At 40.3% G+C, this 21677-nt stretch overlaps 1 protein-coding gene across 2 annotated transcripts in view; it reads left to right on the plus strand.

Moving 5' to 3' along the window:
- Positions 1 to 21677, plus strand: part of RYK (receptor like tyrosine kinase) — a 40143-nt gene that overhangs the window by 11264 nt on the left and 7202 nt on the right. Inside the window, exons 7-11 of one of the 2 annotated variants that reach the window (XM_035334736.1) lie at positions 2769 to 2903; positions 4824 to 4910; positions 17735 to 17804; positions 19645 to 19777; positions 21055 to 21164. In XM_035334736.1, the coding sequence (XP_035190627.1) occupies positions 2769 to 2903; positions 4824 to 4910; positions 17735 to 17804; positions 19645 to 19777; positions 21055 to 21164 (535 nt within the window). The remainder of the gene's footprint in view (positions 1 to 2768; positions 2904 to 4823; positions 4911 to 17734; positions 17805 to 19644; positions 19778 to 21054; positions 21165 to 21677) is intronic. The other variant, XM_035334737.1, reaches the window with a different exon arrangement.

Raw genomic sequence — 21677 nt, forward strand, 5'->3', positions numbered from 1 at the left:
TCTGTATTCAGAAATACAGAAACAGAAGAGCAGGAAAAATCTCCTGTCTCTGGTAGTTTGCCTCTTTTGAGTTCATGGTGTGTGGTTTGTGTGGTTATATCTAGCCACATCATAGTCAAGACTGAGGACTCCATAAGATCTGGGACGCAGGATTCAGCACGTGAGTGTGATACTGCCTTTGGGTCAACGGGATATTCTCCCTGCACATAGTAGATCTGTCAGTGAGAAAGGCTGCCGCAGTGTCTGAAGCATCTGCTTTCTTAGTGCTGGAAAGAAGCTGACTTCTGCAGTATCAAGCAGAGGGTGGGATAGATCTAGCAGAGAGAACAGTAAGGAGGGATCCGAATAGCCTTAGCCTGACCACTTGTTACTGACTGGAGACCAAAGCAAGTGATGTCATCGACTCCTGATAGTTATTTTATTCTTTTCACTCTGTTACTGCAGCTTGCAAAGGAAAAGAATGGGGCAGAAAAACTTGACAAGGGTTATATATTCATTTCTCCTTTTTAACAGCTTTGCTTGAAAGAATACAGGGGGAAAAAAAAAAAACTATTTCTGTAGAGAAATAGAGAGCGAGCAGTGAATTAAAAAGAAGGGTCAAGTGGCAGTGGTTTATATGCTCTGTGATGAACTGATACGGGAACTGATGTTAGCTGTGTTCTATGCTAACTAATTCCTAACAATATTTGTTATTTGCCGAGTCTTTACTTCTGCAGTTATTGTCTGTCATCTCTAGGGGAGAGGTACGCTGTATAGCGTAGTTCTAGTGCAGGGACCTTCCTGAGATAAGGAAGGAGGAATTGATGCAGCGCTGGGTGTGCAGGTCAGTCTCATCTAAGGCTGGTCTGACCGTGAGCATTTGCCTCGTCCCTCGTGCATGCACACGGATCTCTTCTGACCACTTCTGCAGAGTGACTGGCTTTTCGTTGACTTGGGTCTTTGAGCTGGCACATAGCCTAGCCGTACGAGTGCTGGTATTGGTGCTTGTTGGGGTATGGGTCTGCATGACTGAACGCTGAAAGAAAGTAGGACTTAGTCCAGACTAAATTGGCTCAAGGCACTGCTAGAGGGCCTGCTTTAAAAAATCTGAAGGTAGCCCATGCTAAATTGGCTCAAATTTCTGCTAGAGCCTACTTTAAAATAACTGAAGTGAGGTAAGGGTTTATGGTAAAAAGTGAGGGGAAAAATGGGGGGCCTGGCAGGAGGAGTGAACAGTCTCTGTTAATCTGTTGGCTGTTTTTTTTTTTTTTTTTTTTCCAGTAGAGTAGAAATTGCCAAGCTGAAATTGTACCGTGGCCCTTGAAATATTTTCAGGAAGTGGCTTCTGTTTTCATCTGCTGACACCAATGATTCTCTGTCCTCTAATGCTCAAGAGTTTTGTGTTAATAAACCCAAAGAGTCTTTTTTCAGCAATCTGCTAAGTAGAAATGTCAATGTCTACCCTTTACGCATTCTAATGTTTATTCTTTGGAGCTAGGTTAAAAACAATGATTTTTTTTTTAAAGCAACTAATAAGACCCAAAAATCTCTCCCATTTTTCTTCGGACTGCACTCAGTAGTGATAGTAACCATCCTAAATCACAAGGGAGCAGTGCATGAGTATCACAATTACTGTTCAGCCCTAGTGTCTTCCTGTTTCCTGCCCAGGTGTGGAAGCAGGTGTTTACCTAGGACTGAACTCCTGCAGCTTTGGGAAAGTCTTGGCTTTCTTCTAAACTGAATGAATTACGTCCTGAAACAAAAGAGATTTTTGTCATCTGAGTTCATCTTGTATTTGTAGAAAGCTGCCTGGAAACTTTATATGGTAGAATCATTAAGAGAAATGCATCTATTAAAAATTTCCTTTCCACATAGTTTGGAAACACCATGCTGTTGATGTGCTATCAATCTCAGGTTTTTAGGTTGGCCCTCTAAGTGGCACTGTTTAGTTAAAATGATTCTTGGAAACTGATCAATGAGCCTCATGCAAAACGGAAGAAGACTACAAAGCAAGGTAGCCTACAAACCAGGTCCTTATTGATGATTAAAGTCTCCTCACCCAGATACGTGTGGAAACAGCTGTAATGGCACCGGTTTGCTTAGTGTGTTCGGTCTGCACTGCTTCAGAATGCCTTGTCTTTTAGGGGTGGGGAACACCCCCAGAAACAAAGGGAACAGTGAAAATGAATATAAGAAAAAAGGTTGGATGCAGAAAAGGAACGGGAGGATCACTGTTATATCTTCCACAGTCGTTTTAACCTTGCATTCAGTGACATTTAAATTTAAAATTTGTCAAAGTGACTCAGGCTTTTCTCTAATAATTCATGGTCTTGATCATGAAAAAACAGTCAGGCCTCTTATGCCCAGAAGAGGGCACTGATACTTCTGGTTGTATTCCTGCTCCAGTGTTGGGGCAAGGTATTTTCCTGCTGCCACCAGGTCTTCCAGCAGTCTCCAACCTCAGTCTTTACTTCCCTACTGGCAGGGAAGTGCAATGTTGTGTTAATCAGCTTCAGTATGCAAGAAGAAGCTTTATTTACATGGTGTTAATAAATAAAGAGACTTGGTTGCATGACACTGTATAGAATTGGTGTGATTTTTTTTCTTCAGAGATTATTATGTTCATGTGGCTTCTCCTTTTTTTTTTTTGTTGTTGTTGTTTAATGCTCTATGTAACCTTAAGTACACACTGCTTGCATGTCTTTGTACCTGTAGGTGGTGCTGAGGTGAAGCAATGTGCTTGTGTTCTTATAATAAGGGTATTTATATTGGTTTGTTTGGCTCTGCTGGCTCCTCAGGTTATCCTACATTACGGATAGAGAAGAATGATCTTAAAAGTGTCACTCTAATGGAAGCAAAAGCTAAAGTGAAGGACATAGCCATCTCCAGGGAGAGGATAACTCTAAAGGATGTGCTCCAAGAAGGTATTTAAAGGGCTCGGGACACTTGTTGGTTACAACATGGGGTATATATATGTATTTTTTATAGCTAGATTTTTCTGAAATTAATCATGGGTGATGTCTCAGGTCTTTATGACTTTGGTGGAGGTAAAGAATGATGGATGATGTTTGTATTTGGGGTGTGTGGGGTGTGGGGAAGCAGCTTCCACAATTCGTTAGAACAGGGGAGCGACGTATTGTGCAAAGCAAATAATTCAGGTTGTCTGTGTTTAATAATCTGGTTCTTTAAGAAAGAAAAATAATGAAAGGGTGAGATGGCTAAGGAGTGAGGTAATCAGTTGAGGCTGTAGGTGGCAAAAACTCATTTCTGTAAACTGATGGATAACTTCATTTAAGGGGAAAAAATGCTACTGTCAACTAAATTCAGTCAGTCTCCACTTATAGCTTCTACTATGGACATTTAATCTACAGATGCAAAATTAACAGTTCTATTATGAAAAAATTGGTGATGACCCTTTTTTTATCTTGTTTAATGTTTGCATCAGAAGTGCTCATATGCAGCAATAATAGGTTCTTGTTGATGTTGCATTTAGGAAATAGACTTCAATATTTAGGGGCTTTGCCACTAGTTGCTGCCACTGCAATTTCCAAGTCTGTGTCCTGTAACCTGGTGAGGAACCAAATTTTCCAAAGCCAGAGATCTGAGATACTAATCCCTTCTAGGCAGAACTGCTAAGTGCTTTGCATCCACCTCTGAAAAACAACGGGAGAATGCTTTTCCATTTTTAGGAAGTAGCGTTGTTCTCAATCCAGTGGTTCTGCAGTAAGCTTTGTGCAGGTGAAGGATGTGTCTTGTGCTCCTGTATGTTGTCTCTTGCCTGTAGCTGTAATGTTCGGAGCTATCTGATGACTGGAAGTGTAATCACAAGCTGATCTGGTGTCACAGCTATCTCGCAGAGTTGGTTTGCGGTCACATGGTAGATGATACAAATTACTGCACTGTCCCTGTAAAGTATTTAGGATCCAGAAGATAGCCATACTTCATTCTAGGAGATGTACAGCCAGGCTAAGGCAATCCCTACGGAAGATCTTTCAGCCTAATCAAACAGGGCAAATAAACGGGAAAGGGATGTAACGGAGGCCTGAAGGTGATGCACATGTTGGTGCCATCGTAATAGCACAATCAGAAAGCGTCACTAACCCAGTCTATATAAAACATTAATTCTGTGTTTGTTACCACACTGAGATTGTTCTTACTCCAGCTGTTTAATGTAGCTTTTCTTCCTGCAATATCTTTGTTAAAATATGTGAATGGAAAAATGTTGGAGACTGGAAAAACCAAAATAAAACAAACAAAAAAACCTTCCAGCGGAGGTGAAACACTTGAATAATGTGATACTGTTTTTTCAATCTGTTCCATGTGTACTGGTTTGTTTGAATCCAGAACTTCTCTGTGAACATTTCAAAAAAAAAAAAAAAAAAAAAAGGTGTCTCTGAGGAATGTTTTGACCAGAGAATTCTTAACTAGTTGTGTGAGAAAAGGATGGAGCTGGAAGTTTTAGTTCAGGAAGTTGATGGGGACTGTGAATTGCAACAAATAGACCCATCATCAATACTGATGCTTAAATGGATTATGTTGCTGTCATTGGTTCACTCCTGGCTTTTCTTTTTATATTTTCCTCAAATTATCTAAAACCTTCAGCATCTGCTACATACAGTTCTGGATCCAGCTCCTGCTGGTGTAGCTGTGGTTGGGTTATTTATTGTCAGTAATTCTATTGATTTAATAGGGCATTCAAGTATTGTGCTTTACCTTCCATTATTCAAAAGTATCTGCTATGGCTGATATGTTTTAAGGCAGTGTTTTATGAATAAGTATTAAATTCTGTCAACATTATCAAAGTGTTTTAACTGTATAGTACTTACTACTTTTTCTCTTCCTAGGCACATTTGGGCGCATTTTCCATGGAATTCTAATAGAGGAGAAAGACCCTAGTAAAGAGAAGCAAGTTTTTGTCAAAACTGTTAAAGGTATGTTTACATAAAGGGTGTGTGTCCAGTTGTTCGGACCATGGTACGTACTGAGTGTAACAAATCCATCTTTAAAAACAATTAAGAAAAAGAATTCAAAAGGAAGCTGCTTAAAAATCAAAATCAGTTTGGATGTTGTTGTCAAACAGAGAACGGCAATCTTATATGGAAGAAGAATGTGTGTGTTCACCATTGCCTTTGGTTACTGCATCTTTGGATACTTTAGTTCAGTAATTCTTTTTGTAAAAATCTTCTATTTTTTTTCCCCTGGCATGGAACAGTTATTTCCACATACAGCCATCTCCCCGCCTCCTAGTTGCTGAAAAGGCACCCCTTACACATCCTAACATCTTTTATGAACATGGATGGCTGTACAGAAAATAAGGCATGGTTTCTGTCAGCCTTAAGCTCTGCAGCTAAAGCATGAGAATGATCATTTAGAATGGAATTTTTACAAATACAGCATTTTTGTTCAATAAATATGTTTAGTGATTTAAATCATGATTGGTAGCCTTTGGAAATGAGGTAAGTATAGATGGAAAATGTATTACCCACGTCCTGTGGACTGTGTCCAGCGTCTTCTCCGTCTATTAATCTGGGATGTTTATGTCATTTACATTGGGTATATTACTGCTGTGGCTTTTCATTTCACAAAGTCTTTAATTCTTTCTTTTAAGATTTGGAGTGCCAGTTACCCTCATAATTACAAGATATTTCTGTTATTTCTTTGGGAGTGCCTCTGAGGTGGTACACTTTCATTCTGTAGCATTTTTCTTACCTGCTGAAGCCAGATAGGATTTTTGTAGAAGTAGATATGCCACCTTTTGGAGGATCTTGGAACTTACTGCTTAGCAGGATTGTGGTAGCTGACTACTGACTACTGAAGATGTCTTTTGGCTTTGTTTTTGGCATAACAAAAATAACATTCCCCTTGTAAAAGGCATTTTACAATCATTTTCTAAATGATATTTTTAGCAAGAAGCAATGTAACATCCTAAATTAAAAGAAAATTATGCTTCTTTCCAGTATCTTGGGAACTTTTCCTGATTTTTCTTCTTCTTCTGTGTGTCCTTCCCTACCAAACGGTTCTGGCTGTCGTTTTGCTTTTATTTTATATAGTTTAAAAAAAAAAAAAATGTATCCCTTGTCACATGAGTCTGGTGTTCCTCTGTGAAGAACAAGACTGTCTAACTTGCAGCCTTGTTCACAGCTATTACCTTAACTTGTGATCCCCTTAGCTGTGTTACTTTGGTTCTTCTCTGCCCAGATGCAGAGTCAACAACCACTACTCCCGTGGCACCTAAAATTGTTGTGAGCTGGGAGAGTGTGACATCTGTACAGCACTATCAAGCATGCTTATTCTCTTATGGCATAGAATTAAATGACAAGACATCATCTGCAATAACACATCTTAATTTAGCTGCCTTCCATCACCACTTGTCCAGTTGCTTTACCAGAATGGGCTTTCCGGTCTACTCTTAAACACGTTTCTCTATTGCAATGGCTTGTGTTTTTGACACAGTACATAGCCTGCTTTTCCTTAACCTTTTTGCTTGCTGGCTGCAGTGAACGGGAGAATGGTCTTAAGGGAGTAATGGTATTCACATAATTGTTAGAGAATTTCTCGGCTTTAAAAAGAATCTATAGGGACAAGTTTATAATAGATTCTGCTGATTCTTGCCTGTGAAATAATACTGGTTCGGGCAGCAGAACGTTGCTAGGAAAATAACTATAAACATCCCTTCTCCTTACTGCATTGCATTTGCAGTGCTAATATTAAGCAGCTTCCTCTTCATACTCTGGCTGTGATAGCTGTGTGTGCAGCTGGGTCATGTACTAAGTTAGGAATTTGATCTGCTTGAGGGGAAAAAAAACTGCAAAAATTCTCTATTAACCTGATTTTTCCTTGATCTAGTTCATTCTGTGGCCACACACACACTTCTGTTTTGGCACAAACACAGGAGTAAGGCAGGACCACAAAAGTGAGATGGGTATGAGAACTATTAAACTAACTTAAGTACTTCATTTGCTGAAGGCAAAAAAAAAAAAAAAAAAAGGAGCTTGAGGGTTATGGAAAAGAAACAAGCAAAAAAGGCTTTGTCTGTGGAACTAAGTTATCTGAACAAAAAGCAGGGGCTGCTATCTTGTTCTTCCCAGCAGTACTCTCTGAGGTTGATAAAGTCCAGTAATGCCCTCAATTACCAAAAAATTGTATGGGAGGGTGTCAAACTCTCTAAAAAATGTGAACTGAAATTCTTTTAGCTGGTGCTGTGGTAAAGAAAATACAAACAGTAAACAGTTCCATAACCTTCTTGAGAGGAAAGATCTGTCTTCTCATCATGGTCGGACCTTAAGGCATCAAGGTAGTTGCTGCAGCTTTACATCCGGAATTGCCAATGACCCTTTGGTAGGAGAACACCAGGACAGGGCAAATAGAGTAAGTAAATTTGCTTCCAAACTAGAATAATATTCTTACAAAAAATAATAATTGAGAGCTTCCAGTTAAGGGGAAAATACTTTGTTAGCATGGCTAGGCTAGTGTCTACAATATTCTTATGCTATTCTCCATAAGAAACATCTGAAACTGATGGAGCTTTGTCTCATTTTCATGCTGGGTTCTTTGGCATTGGCAGCAAGGAAAGGCTTAAAAGTTGCCCCATTGACTCATCTTAATGCTTATAGAGGAACAGTAGAAATTATTTTTTAAGTCTAATTTTTTTTTTTAAAAAAAAGCTTTAATGTATTCAGACTTCGTGTAGACACAACCTTGGTGTAGCTGTCTGCTGTGTCACTGCATACATCCCTTCAGACCCCAGTGAAACACCAGCATATTGGCACACAAGTAGCTTTGTGACCAGGTGACACCAATGCGAGCTGTATTAATTGCAGCAACTTTGCATTGTGCAGAGTAGGAAAGCTAGTGGATTAAGTGACTTATCCTCTGGATGTGTCCGGGAATGTCCACCAGCAGCACATGGGTGCCTGGAAGGCCTCTTCGAGCCACGGAAATGTATGTTGGCTTGTAGGAGAAGACCTCCACTGTACTAAGGGAGTTGTTGAGGGGTTATTGTGCTGTTTGGGTAATGGTTTCTGAATGCTTCTCATTGGGAAAACCTGTGAAGAAAGCTCGTGCCATAGATGTGACAGCAGCTGCGTGTCTTCAGTTAATAATGCTTTATAGAATCAATAACCATTCAAGATGGGTTACATCCTAATGTGGATAGGAGAATGTGCTGTCGGTTTTCTCATTTTGTATCCAGGAGAAGATGAATATTCTGACAGGCATGCTCATTGGACAACAGATCTGTGAGTGTTTTCAGTTCAGAAAAGAGTATCTTTGCAGCCTTGTAAGTTCGCATCTTTCCTATTTTCTTACTTCTCCCCAGCATTGATTCTGTTACCCAAAGGATCAAAAAGCAAAGAAATGCTGGTTATGGCAGTGAGAGCAGCAGCCTTTTCCCCTTTCTTTCACCTTCTAGCCTTGTGGTGTGGAAGATTGCTGTAAAACAGAACAGTGCTACCTGAAGTTAAGAAACCTTGATTTTTCTAAGCTTAGCTTCAGACGAGAAAACAAGTACTATCTGTTAAGATAATTGGTAATAGAGAAAAAGAAAGTCTGGACCTGCCCACCTTTGTTCTGAGATACTCTTCAAGTGAAAGAGGCCATTCAAAGAGTGCCTGTGATTAGTTTCCAGGAATGTGTTGTTCACCATGTTCTCAAGCGGGGAATTACCTATTAGGTCAGACTCTCAAAGGCCAAGTTTGATCCTAATACTGCAACATCGGTGCAGGAGGCAAATAGGTAGGAGTTTGCTTGTTCAGCATTATTTGACTAATTTGTTTTACGTCACAGAATTTGTCACTGGAATTGGACTCTTGTGTGTCTTGGGTCTTTCATCTGAAGCATTTGTGAAGTGACTGAATTGCTTTTTGACTAATTCAGTGACTTGTTACATGGCTTGAAAGACAATAGGACTATAGATTTGGTGACACTTGTTGAAATCTCAGCACTGTGTCTAGGATATTGTCTGAAGGCAAAATTCATCCCTGAGTGCCAGAAGTTCACTCCAGATCTTTTAGAAAATATTTCTTTTTTGCTTAACTGTAGTACACTCCAGAGAAAAGTTGTAACATGCCCTGGATAGTGACAAAGCTTTCTACCTGCGTGTTCACGAAATACTCTAATTTATAACTTTTTTTTATGCTATATCATCTAACACTTGAGAGCATGTCTGGATGCTGCAGTCTTCCCTTATGTGGAGTGCTCTGTGCCAAAAAGGAGAGCTTAAAAGAAAAAATGAGTATCGGTTGGCAAAACTAGAGGCAGCTTTCTGGAAGCTCTAATAACTTTGGGAGTATGAAGATTGCATGCCCAGGGCAAAAAGTGTCATTTGTTCATACCTTCTCTAGATCCTTCATGTTGGCCTTGCAGTTAGTTGTTCTTTTCTAGTTAGTTTATGGTTTAACTGCATTAATTTTCTGGTCATTATTGTGAAAGCTTCAGCTGCTTTCATGTTCAGACTTTCTCTATGGATAATCTGCTTCCTTTTTTACTTTAAATGGTCATTCACGAAGATTAAGGATGTGTTGTCAGCAGTAAGAGCAAGAACATGTGTTTGTACTATATTTGGGATGTCAGCATCCACGGATCAACAGGACCTGAATATGTTCTTGGTGAGGAGACGAGACTTAACTGCCACCTAGTTTCCTCACTGTTTTTTTGCTCTGCAGTAGAATTATTTCATGTAGTTGTAATGTTTGTTTCCTTTCTGATAGGTGGTTTCCAACCACTCTAAACTTTGGGAATTGTCTCGGTTGGACTCCACTCAGTTTATCAGAGCTGGAATTGCATCTCTTGCCAGCGATTGTGAGATCTTTTGCCTTTATAATGGTGCAAAATAGCCTTTCTTGTGCATCTTTAGACCCTTGTACCTCAGAATAGAAACACACAGTTTTGCATTTTGGTTTCAAGAGTACATTGTTTAATGGTGCTTTTTGTGCAAATGAGAAAATATTTCAGGAACAAATGGAATTGTATTATTCCAGGAACGCACGCAGTGAATTTGAGCTGTGCAGAGCCTTGACTCATTTAGTACATTCTCGCCAAGGTACATTTTTATTTAAAAACAACCAATCTTGCTAGTCAAGATAACCTGACTGCGTCCGTGTCATTTTTCTCACCACTTAAAATTTTTCTTTTGTACAAGAAAGGAGTGCTTGAAAACAATCCACCCGTGAAAAGCACTGGAAACAAAGTCACAGCGTAAGTGAAGATTAACTCTTCAGGCCCCATCGTTTTACTAACTGCAGCAAAGCTTTGAGTTTTGTTCATGTCATAGATCGCTAAAGGACTTCTTCAGAAGCATTGGCCAATTCCAACATGATACTATTGTTTTTTTTGTTTGTTTGTTTTTATGTGTTGTTAACTAGTTAACAGTGGATGCTCAAAGTGTGTTCCACATCCCCAGTATGGATCTTGATTCTGCAGCAGAAGCCTTGGAGGAGCCTCGTGGATTCAGCTGGTACATCTCAGGACCACTGCTGGCTTCAGAGTGTTTGTAGGATGCAAGGCTTCTTTAGGATGAGTCCAGCAGGTCAGCAGTGTATGCTTGTGCTGTGGCATAGACAAGAGGAACCCCCTAGCTGTGAAGTTGTATGTTGAAGCCAGTCTGACTTTACTGCCCATAGCTTACAGACCTTTCACTGCCGTCATTCACCTGGTGCCTGTTGGGGCCTATTTATGGCCTGGCTTGGTGACCTTTAGGACTTCTTGTGTATATTTAGGTAGTATCAGAAGAAAGATCCTGAAAACTTACACCATGCAAAGCAGGGGAAAGCAAGAGGCATAATTAGATGAGTTGTATGTTTAATAAGCTTTGCCTTAACAAAGTTGAAGAGCTTCTTCATATTGGGCACGCTGTGTACCACAACCTTGAGTGTACACAGTGGTTTCCAAGGTATTGTTTTTAAATTGCATTGACTTTACGTTCAGAAGCAGTATGTTGTTAAAATCTACAAGTTTAAGTTCATTCTGTAATTGCCTTAAACACGCATAGAAATATCTTTCGAAAATACATAAAAAGTACTTAATGTCCCAAAATCAGCGTACATGATCCTGCTTCTCTAGAAGACAGTTTACAACAAAAAAAAATTAAGGAGTTCTGCTTCTTCTTAGTTTTCTTAAGTTTCATCATAGCAGGAGGATACATGAATTTAAATAATTAGGGAAAAGTAATAAATTCCTGGAGGTTGACTAGAAAAAATAAAATGTACTATATATTATTCAATCCTAGCTCATTAAGAAAGTATACTGAGAGACCTTAAATAGTACAATCAACTTTAAAAAAAAAAAAAAGTGCTGCATTTAAATGTCTTAATTTAAATATCTGCTATTTTGTATGTTTCTGCAGGAAAAGATTGCCCTTTCAGAATCTGAAGTACACTTGTATTTACAAAGAGTTAAAACTAGTACTTATATTTCACCTTTGTTAGCTGCTGCCCTTTCAGCAGACGCTGAAACGTTAAAGCAGTTATCTTCCTTCCCCAGTTCTATTCAGGTTCATTTTTTACTTTCTGATTTTAATTTGAACAGACCGCTGAGCAAAGAGCCTTTGACTTGTTGCTGTATGCTGCTGTGACTCCAGATTCCTCCACCGTTAAGCAGGCAAATAACACTACTCCCAAATCATGCTTCGCTCCGCTCTTTTCTACGGTTTAAATCTGTGTGTACATTTGTAATGTAAGAAAACCAGAACAGCATTCCCCACTTTAGTGGTGTTATGTTGAATCACTTCCAGAATGCATTCAAATTGGGCTTGAATTTGAAAATGTAAACTGCCTTGCTTTGGAAAATAAATGTGTGGTTGTGGCGTGGAAACAAACATTAGAAATAGCTTTGGTATTAAGATCGGAGGAGAAATCCTGCTGTGTTGGAATTCCAACAACACTAAGCATGGTGACCTACTCCGTGGCCTCCTTGGGTTGTTGGATGGATGTTTGTCTTAATATACAGAGCATTTGAGTTCTGTACGATGAGCAGTTAGTTGCCTTGTAAAGCAGAAAGCTGATGTGTGAAAGTACAGCCCTTACCTGGATGGCTCTGTAGCTCTCTCAGACTTGCATCTGTAAGAGAACTGCAAAGCGGAGCAAGGTTTTTTAACCCCTTCACTTCAGTGCTGGGCAGATCAGACGTTGCTGGCATCTACCTTGTCACTCACTGCTGGGACCTCCTGAAGTTTTAAAGCATCAATGTTTGTGTGTGTGTATGTCCTCTTTCCCCTATAAAAAGTAGATTGGATTGCGACTACTTGTAATCATTTTGATTTGATTTGTAGCTCCTAACTTCCTTAACAGCTCATTCTCCTACTGAAGGGAAGTTCTAAAAATGTCTCCTAGCACAACAGATGTGAACTCAGGATACTCTTTGATTGTTCAATTTCTTCCAAAACCCAAAGACTTGCTGAGAAGGGTTAAAGCAGTATTCAGATGTGTGGGATCTTTGAACTGTGACTGAATTCTGCCTTGGGAGAAATTTTTATGTAATGAACTGCTCTGCAGAAGCAGCAGTAATTAAAATGAACGTGTTGATAGTAGGAGTATTTCTCACCTCAAGCTGAATAGTTACAATCAGGATTTTAATTTCCTAGTCTCAGTTCCTATGGACACAGTGTGGGACCGCTGTGCCTGCCCACATGCTTTTCTCCCTTCAATAACTCGAGCTAGTGGACTTTGTCACAGTATGTTTGGCAAAGCCTGCAAATTTGAAAGATAATTGAAGTAGTACAACCCGTGTGAAAACAGATAGCCATATATAAAGTGCATTGTATGAATATGTTGATGTTGGGGAGAGTCTGCTGTGCCAGCTTGCAATGAGACAGATGGAAGTTGGCGTAGGAATAAGACACCACGGATGAGTCCAGAAGTGAGAAAAGCTTTAGGTAAAATATCTTATCAGATGCTGCCGTCAGGAGACGTGTTCACTGGAAGCCTTGATTGCCTAGCTGCCATGCTTCGTGGAGCTAATTCTGATAGGAATGCTGAAAGAAATTGCTGTGTATTACCATAGACTATGGAAAGGCTCTGGAATATCTTGTTTGAATTTTGAAACCTTTGGTTACGTTGTACTTTTTCTTTACCTTCCTGCTCTCTGAAGTAATTTATTTTAATGACCGAGGTGTGATCTGAAGTCTGAAGTTGTAATACAGCGTTTGCTAATTTGTGATTCTGGAAGGTCTGACCTAAAATGTTGTTCTTGAAAGCCATCCAGCTAATCAGATAACCCAGCTCAATATTCAAGTAATTGCTGCTTTTCATGTCTGGTGGGTAATTTGAGGTGTGGAGCGACTTCCTGACGTACAACCACCCAGTGAACGCACAGCACGATGCTCTGCCATTGCTGGAGCGCCCTGCCTTGTAGCAAGCAAATTGGTGCAATTTTAGTGTCATCGCAAAACTCCCTGTAAACATGTCAGCTGTGTCACGGTGATTCATGTGACTGATAGTGCTGGTAAGTGAGGATTTAAAGCACAGTTTTGCAGGTGGGATCGTGGAAGTGGGTAAAAATCAAGTAGGTACTCTGTCCCCAGGTACCAGGAGGGGCCTCAGCACATAAAACGCTTGCCAGAATTGTATGGGGAGATTAGCCTCATACATGAGAGTGGCGGTACCAAGAGCCCCATTGTGCCTGGCTATATACAAATAATGTAATAGCGTGAGATAAACTTGTAGCCGTATCACAGCTTCCAGAAATCCTAGCCTGTTCTTGTTCCGTGCCCCAAGGTAGACTTTCCCAGTCGTTGCCTTGTAACAGCAAGTGTAAGATCATCTTCGCAGTTCTGGGATGCACCTACATCTGTCTTAAATCACTTCTGGTCTTGCTTTTGAGCACCTTACAAAAACTGGGCCCTTCTTGTCCTAACTGAACTTCTAGAATCACTGCTGACTCCCAGATATTTGTCCTAACTCGTGTCATCTCCATTTTTTTCTTGCTATTCAAGTACTCAGCTGTTGGCGTGTGACAGCTTTGTGAAAATAGATGATGCTTTCTCAGGGCTGAGCAGCGGTGACATGTCTGTACCTCAGCTCACGATCATCAGGCCACAGCTCCATGGATCGCTGAGTACAGAGGTATTCCCAATCACAAATAGCATTAATATCTCAAAGGAAAGTTTAGCTTTTTTAGGGCTTTGAAGATGTTGTGCAACAAGCCTTGCCCAGGATTGTTCAGCTTCAACTCAACACTGTTTCCTGATGACGAATCTAATGCATGTTAGATTCCTCTGTTGTGGCTATTCTAATTTGAGAGGTTTATGGCTCTGTGGGAGGTTTTCCCCCTTCTTTTCCCCCCCATTCTCTCCTGTTTACCTGTATGTGTGGCCATACTCAGATCAAATAACCTCACAGATCCCATACAGAAAGAAAGCTGCAAAAGCCTGTGGGCATTCTTGTGTGTTTGATAAGATCATTCCACAAGTCTTGTTTTGTGTGGCTACAGAAACAAGAAAATACTAAATAAAACCATTGAAAAACAAAATACTGAAATGTGCGTGCTTACAGGTAATGCTTAGAGATTTGAGGTATGGTTTCAGTAGAATGTTTGGCTCAGGCTGGAAGATGAAACCTATGGAATTTGCCTTAGTGTGTCCTCACTTGTGTCTCACCAAGCTGGAGCTGACAGGGCAGGGCTGCCCCTGCACTGCCCAGGGACTGCAAATTTCTCATATCAAAGCCAGAAAGGCTGTGGGGTTTCTTGACTGCTTACGTGGGTTTGCAATGCAGGATGGTCAGGTTGCAAGGATGATCATGTCCTCTACAGCAAGATGTTTCATTGCCAAAATCACCTTTGTAATCTATGAAGATTTAACTGGCTATAATCTAATAAATGTGACTTTATGAAAATAAATGAATTCAATTGCACTCTTTATCACGTAACTAAAGAAAATGGTCATAAAATTAGGTTTAATTGCAATGGGAACTGTTGGAATAGCAGTACCCTGATTTTTATATTTTTGACCCCTTTTGGCTGGAATCGCTCAATTTTCAAAGTGATAATTTATGTTCTGTTTTGAATTATATCTAGTAAAGCCACAATAATCAAATAGTATTCTTCTAAATTGGCACAGGTCTAAGTTGGAGGAGGGTTAGCCTTGCACTGCTATTGTTTGCTCTGTGTGTGTTGATTTGGTTGATTTTGTGTAAGTTTTTTCCATGCAGAAAACAAGGAAATAATATTGATAAGAAAACACAATGCGGATGCTGGGACTGTTTCACCAGATAAGATTTAGATTTCCGTATATACTTGAATGGGAGTCAATCATCCTTTGGGTGCTCGGGAGTTCTAGCATAGTCTATCTGAGCTGAAAGAAAACACTGAAGCGTAACAATGACCTTGTGACAAACACCCTGTGTGATGGAAAGGGAAAGGCATCGACACAACAGCACAACAGCGTCGTCTGATGATGGGTGTGTTGTCCAGACCAGATTAACTTGTTCTGTAGATTTTGAATCCAGTTTTAAATAAACTCTGATTTAGCACTTCAGATCATTGCATGGTGAATGTTATAATTAAAAGCAAACCAGTAAAGTAAGCACAGGGTCAAAGAACATCTGAGCAATTTCATCAACCCAAACTCGCACCTGGTAATCTTTTGGCACTTCATTGGGATGAAGAAGCTGTGGTCTGTTTGAATGCGAGCGGTTAATGCACTTATTAATGCACTTAAAATGGAAGCTTAATACCAGTAACCTGCTGGCAGTTCCTCTGGCTTCTTGTAACGTGCTTTTGTGCCTTATTTTCAGTGCTGCTTGCCCTGGGGAACAGCTGAATGGTTCAGTCATTCATGCCTATACAAACTGATTTTAATGAAGTGTCTTGTTTTTTCTCGCTCATTTACAAACCTGAGGTCTGTCTCCTTCAGATGAAGTTTATCATGTGTAAAAGGCTAAAATAGCTAGGTGCTATCGCTGCCTAGTAGGTAGGGCCTTCTTCTCTTTCTCATGGCATTGATGGAGTTAAACTGGAGACATTAGATGCTCGCGTGAGGCCTCTGAAAGAACCTATTCATACCCTACCCCCCGGGCATATTTATTATCAAACAGAAGGAGAGGCACCATTTTGATGCATCCCGTAAGACACCAGAGCCATGAATGTCATGGCACTTAGAGTGCTGTTTCAGGGTTTGGTGGTCTTGGTCCTTTAGCCTGCGCAGGGGCTGGGCAGTGATGCTCCCTAGGGTTTTCCAAGCATACTCAGAGTTCAGAGCCTCTGCCCAGCACTTATATCTGAATTTGTAATGTTGATTCCCCAGTCTTTGTTTTTCAGCATCTGGATGCTTTTAGGAAGGCGTGCCTCCTTTTTGTTTTCTGCCCAGCTGAGGTGGTGAAAGAGCCTCTGCAGCAGTTTGCATTGGGATATCCTTTCTTCCCCCGGTGAAGTTTCTCAACCAACTGATGTTTAGCAGCTCCCGTGTTCTTGAGTTACACGGTTTCTCTTTTGATGAACCCTTCCTAGGTTCATCAGAAGGGCTGCGGTGTGCCTGGAGCTACCTGCGCTTCCAGCAGGTCTAGAAAGCTGGAGGCGAGCGTGTTGTAGGTAGAGCCCATCTAGTAGCTTGCCATTGCCATGAGGGGGAGGCCACGCTCTCTCTCTGGGCCTTGTGCTTTCCTTCCTTACCTGGTGCTCTTCTGCACTGACCACGTGCACCTCTCCTCCAGCCAAAAGTCACTTTTTCTTTTGCAAGATTACAGTTCAGTTAAGGAAAGGGTCCAGTGAGGTGCCAGAGCTGGTATGAAGAGGAGGGCAAGACCATGATGAAGGGAGAAGAGTGGATGTGTTCTGTTCCCTATCCTCTTCACCTCCATTTCCCCTCCTAGAGCAGTAAAATGTTTATTTGACTCAGATGAGATATGTAAATTCATTCTAATGCAGCAAGGAGAACTGATTGGCCTCAGCTGGGTTCTCTCCTGTGCTAGCTTGCAGGAGTGCTGGTTGTAACATGAAGGAGGGACAGAAGAGTGTACCCAGGTATGAAGAGGGAGGGTTTGTGTGAGCCGTGATTTACATTGCCTTAAGCTTACCTATTGCTTCTTGCCACCAGGAAAAAAAAAAAAAAAACAAACAACAAAACAAACAAAAAAATCAACACAAAAATGTTTGTGGGGAAGAGGGGTGCAGCCAGTGCTTCTGCCCAGAAGATGTTCTCCTTGCTGTGGGTTGCTGGAGTTATCAGAGAAGCTCGAATTCCAGCTGGGAGCAGGGATTTCTTTGTGTTTTTTTTACAGTCTGGGAGGAGAACTGCAAACATTTCTAAGGTTACCAAGAGTCAAGTGTTTCAAGTAGGGAGCACTAAATATGTGAATCTAGGAATAAATGGTCTCTATCAACATGAAAGTAAACTGCAGAAGCCTGTGTTGTGATTCAGCAGCAAACTGGTGCCTTCTGTGCACCTCTGTGCTTTTGGGAAACACCTGGCAAGCTCCCCTGCTTCCAGCAGTGCTGGCCCTGGGCACAAGATCTGACCCATGCTGCCTGGTGCAAGAGGTTCGTGTGTGCCCAAAAGCTGTCAGGAAGTGGCAAGAGTACATTCTGTCAGCACCTGCAGTTTTTTTCCCTTTTTCGGCTTCACCCCATTTGTTTAAGCAAAAATATGCCCTAGAACTTGGCTTACTTATGTTTTTTTTTTTTAAACTCCATTTAAAAAATGTAAGTAAACAAATTCTGTTTGTGCTCAAGTGACCTTAGCTGACTTGCAAATCTGGACCAAATTTCAATAAATACATTGGTTTGTTGCCAAAGTTATATCTGTAGCTTTTATTTTTTTCATTAGATCAAGCTTCAGAGGTGCAGGTGACAATGATGCTGACTGAAAGCTGTAAACTCAGAGGACTTCATCACAGGTGAGCTACTCAGTGTTTAAAAGGCAAACTGTATCTGTGCAAGATGAAAATACTCGTGTTTATAGCTCTTTGGGAGGAGGCAAAATGATAGTTTACAAAATGAGCAATGTTTTATATATTTGAAATTTTTCAAGCCATAAGGAGCTGAAAAGATTTCTGCCTGCCTTTAAAATGCAGAGTTCCAGGTGTGCTTCCTATTGCAAAGAATGCCTGACACGCTTTTAGAGCTGCACAGTCAGTGAAATCAGAGGGTAGCAGTACATGGGGGAAATGGAGTAAGTCTTTGGTTTGGTGTTCCAGGCCAAGCAGTGAGATAGGGTTGGATATTCCTTTAATATATGGCTAGATATTCCTTTCATTCTCAGTTATTACAGGAAAAAGGTGCTGCTGGTTTACACTGCTTCTTGCACAGGCTATTGTTAAAAGTGGTGAGATCTTAGTAATGATGAGGAGAGCAAGTCTATATACAGGTTGATTATCATTTTAGGTAATCTACTAGTCCACCTCTGTGCCACGCAGAAAATTTTGAACAGTACAAGGAATCCTGTGCCTAGATATTTCTGTGTATCCATGTAGGACGCTGCTCTTTAGGACTCTTGCACGCGTGTGTTGCCCTGGTATGGCATCGTAATGTCACTGATGGGATTTATTCCTTGGAATTACTGGCATGATTTGGGGGTGATGGCTTACATTTTTAAATTAATACCCCAAGCAGCTTGTGTTATTTGCAGTTTTGCAGCTTAGATTGAAGGCTGAAATTACCCTTAAAGACCTTTGTTACTAGCAAGGATGCAGGTAAGAAGAAACCCATGCTCACCATGGCTGGTAGTTCATCATTATCACTGGTAACATGAGGGAAGGGAAGTTCAAGCAGAACTGTTAGTTCTACAGTGGATTTAAAAGTTGCTTTTCTAAGAATTCTTATAGTTAAGACCTTGCCTAAAAGGCAGGATTGTATTAAGAGCAATAGCAGCTTCATGGGGAAACACAATTAAAACTGAAACTAAATGAAACAGCCTTTCTGCCATCATTCAAAATCAGCTGTTATCCTTGCTTTTACAAGTCAAACTTCTTAAAAAACCCCCAAAGCTTTTCTTCTCTATGACAGCTATCGAGCTGGGGTGTTTATTTTTGTTGAAGGTAGAGCTAAACGGGCACGTAGAGTTCATGGGTGTAACACCTGACTACCAGAACACTTCTTACAAGGACATGGGATTTCAAAGTTCCCCTCTAAAAATAATCAGAACTCATTGAAACGTTCCTAGAATGTTTCTGATAGAAAATACAGTCACCTGAAAATGTTTCAGGGAAAATTGAAACTCTATAGAGGTTGTTTCAAGTTTCTACGGATTTTTATGTTGATACTACTGGAAGATGTTCGTAAACGGTGCCACACGAGGGTTCTCTGAGCTGTCAGGAAGAGTGAAATGCCTCTGGTAGAAGCCCTGAATTACTTCTGCATTTATTGTGCAATTTAACGTTCAGCTAATTCGAAACTAAAAGATGCTGTTCTGGCATTTTGAAATGGATCAGGCACAATCTTTTTTGTCTTCATGCAAATGATAATCTGTATTCACCAAATCTTAATTCAACCCTCTTGGACAAGTGAAAAATCTGGGGGTTCCCTCCTAATGGGAAGATACTCAAATATTTCTCCACCTTCTGCCTTCCCCAAATGTCTGCTTGCCTTGCTTACTTGGAGGCCTTTTGCTCTGTGATCTGTATCAAAGGTTAATGCTTTTCTTTAGCGTTGAATTACTTTCATTTTGTGTGTTTATTGATTGAGAAGATCTTTGTCAAATTTCAACTTCATAAAACTAGGAATTTCGCTCGCTTCCAGGAATCTGCTGCCTATCACTCATGTCTGTATAGAAGAGGGAGAGAAACCAATGGTGCTGCTGCCGTACATGAACTGGGGGAACCTTAAACTGTTCTTGCGACAGTGCAAGCTGGTAGAGGCCAACAATCCTCAGGTAAACTCAGAAAATCTGTCACTTCCTGCCTGTTCAGCATTTACTCAGAAGCCTTGGTTCGTCACCTGTGTTTGTGCCTTAAAAGAAATAGTTGTGTTATTTACCTGTCCTACTGTGACAATGAAAGAATTGACAAGCAGGTTCCTTAGCATGTATTTATTTTGATTCATACAAGGAAAACATTCTTGATGGCATTTATCACAGCTATTCAAAGACTAATGAAGCTGAGTTAAACTCTTGGTCAGGGTAGTAGCTGGTATATCAACATAGCTGAAAAAAAAAGCGGAAATGGTATATGGTTGTGGATTTAAGTTACACAGGGGAAACTGGCAAGGGCTACCTGCCTCTGTTAATTTACAAGACCAATAAATTGTGATAAGCTGCTAGGATCTTTCAACTTTGATTCACTTGTTTGGCTGCTTAATCTGGGCTATAAATCTCTGTGCAGCACACTAATACCCCTTTCCAAGAATTTAGACAAACTGTGTTTATATTATTTCAAACAGGAGTTGCCTCTCAGTTGGTATGACCATACTTCCCACCTAGCAAAAACTGGGATGTTTGGTGTCGGAGATACTTAACTGAAGATGCAACTTTTATAGAAATACCTAAAGCAAACTCTTGAATTTTCTGAAATAATATGTGGTTCTTATTAACAAACAGTTAACAAAGAAGTCAACATCTTTTTTTTTTTTTTTTTTTAATTTAGTATTTAGCTTATTTTAACCACAATCTTGCAGCTTCAGTGTGTACCTACATACTGGAGCTTCAGGAACACTGTAGAAATGAAAGAGAAAGTAGGGTATAGATGTATGCAAGGATTTGATTTATATGGACCTGTAAAATTGTAAAAGTAGAAGGAGCAACAGCCTTTAATAGTAGCTTTCAGCCATGGGCAGCAATGAGAATTTTATCTGCTGCTTGCAAACGAGTTGGTTTCTAGAGAAACAAAGTGAAAATAGTGTGATAAGAAAGTAAAATCTGGCTACATTCACCACTAATCCAGGGAAAGTCAGTGTGACAGTGAGAAAGTTGCAAATTGGAAATGTTTGCCCCTGCCATGTCAAGGAAAAAATGGGAGGAAAAAGTTTTTTTTTTCTTTTTTTAAAAAAGAATAAAGAACAGATAGCAGTGTCTGTAAACAGCTAGAAAATGAGAAATTACCAGCTACTAAAGGTTAGGGGAGAGGGAAAGGGCACTAGAATGCAAATAAAATGGTAACCTAGTAGGCACTGGGCTTGCAGCTCTGCATTGATTGTTCTTCTTTGCTCTTTCAGGCAATTTCCCAGCAGGATCTTGTACATATGGCTATTCAGATTGCCTGTGGAATGAGTTATTTGGCCAGACGGGAGGTCATTCACAAAGACCTGGCTGCTAGAAACTGTGTGTAAGTACTAAACGGGGTAGAGTCATTGTTGCAAACAGTGTTACCTCACTAACCAGGGCTAAGATAGGCTTTCTTTAAGTGACCCAATCTCTACCTCAGAACATACCACTTTTTTTTCCTAAGTTCTGTAAGTGCTCTTGTCAGTAAAAAAAAAATTTCTTCTAAATATAGGGTGAAGCAGAATGCTTATTAAAAGAGCAGAGCATCCAATTCTGAAATACTGGTAGTATATTTTTGTCTTTCCTTATTTTTTCAAATGCTCGCTTAAAGGAAGCCATTAATGTTAATAGGGACTTGGAATATCTTGGCAGTTTACTAGTGGACAGGTTTTCCAGCAGGTACTGTTGGACAGAGGAAGCAGGACCGTCTACCGTCTAGTCACGCCTCGTGCTTTTGAACCAATGCTACAACGCCACCTTAGCAAAACCTTTCACGCGGTGTAAGGATGTTCAGTTTGATACAGTTCCTTAGGCACTCTTAATTTCTATTTTTTTTCCTCTGGTGGATGTATTG

Source organism: Oxyura jamaicensis, chromosome 9, assembly GCF_011077185.1.
Source record: "Oxyura jamaicensis isolate SHBP4307 breed ruddy duck chromosome 9, BPBGC_Ojam_1.0, whole genome shotgun sequence".
In the NCBI taxonomy this organism is placed as follows: domain Eukaryota; kingdom Metazoa; phylum Chordata; class Aves; order Anseriformes; family Anatidae; genus Oxyura; species Oxyura jamaicensis.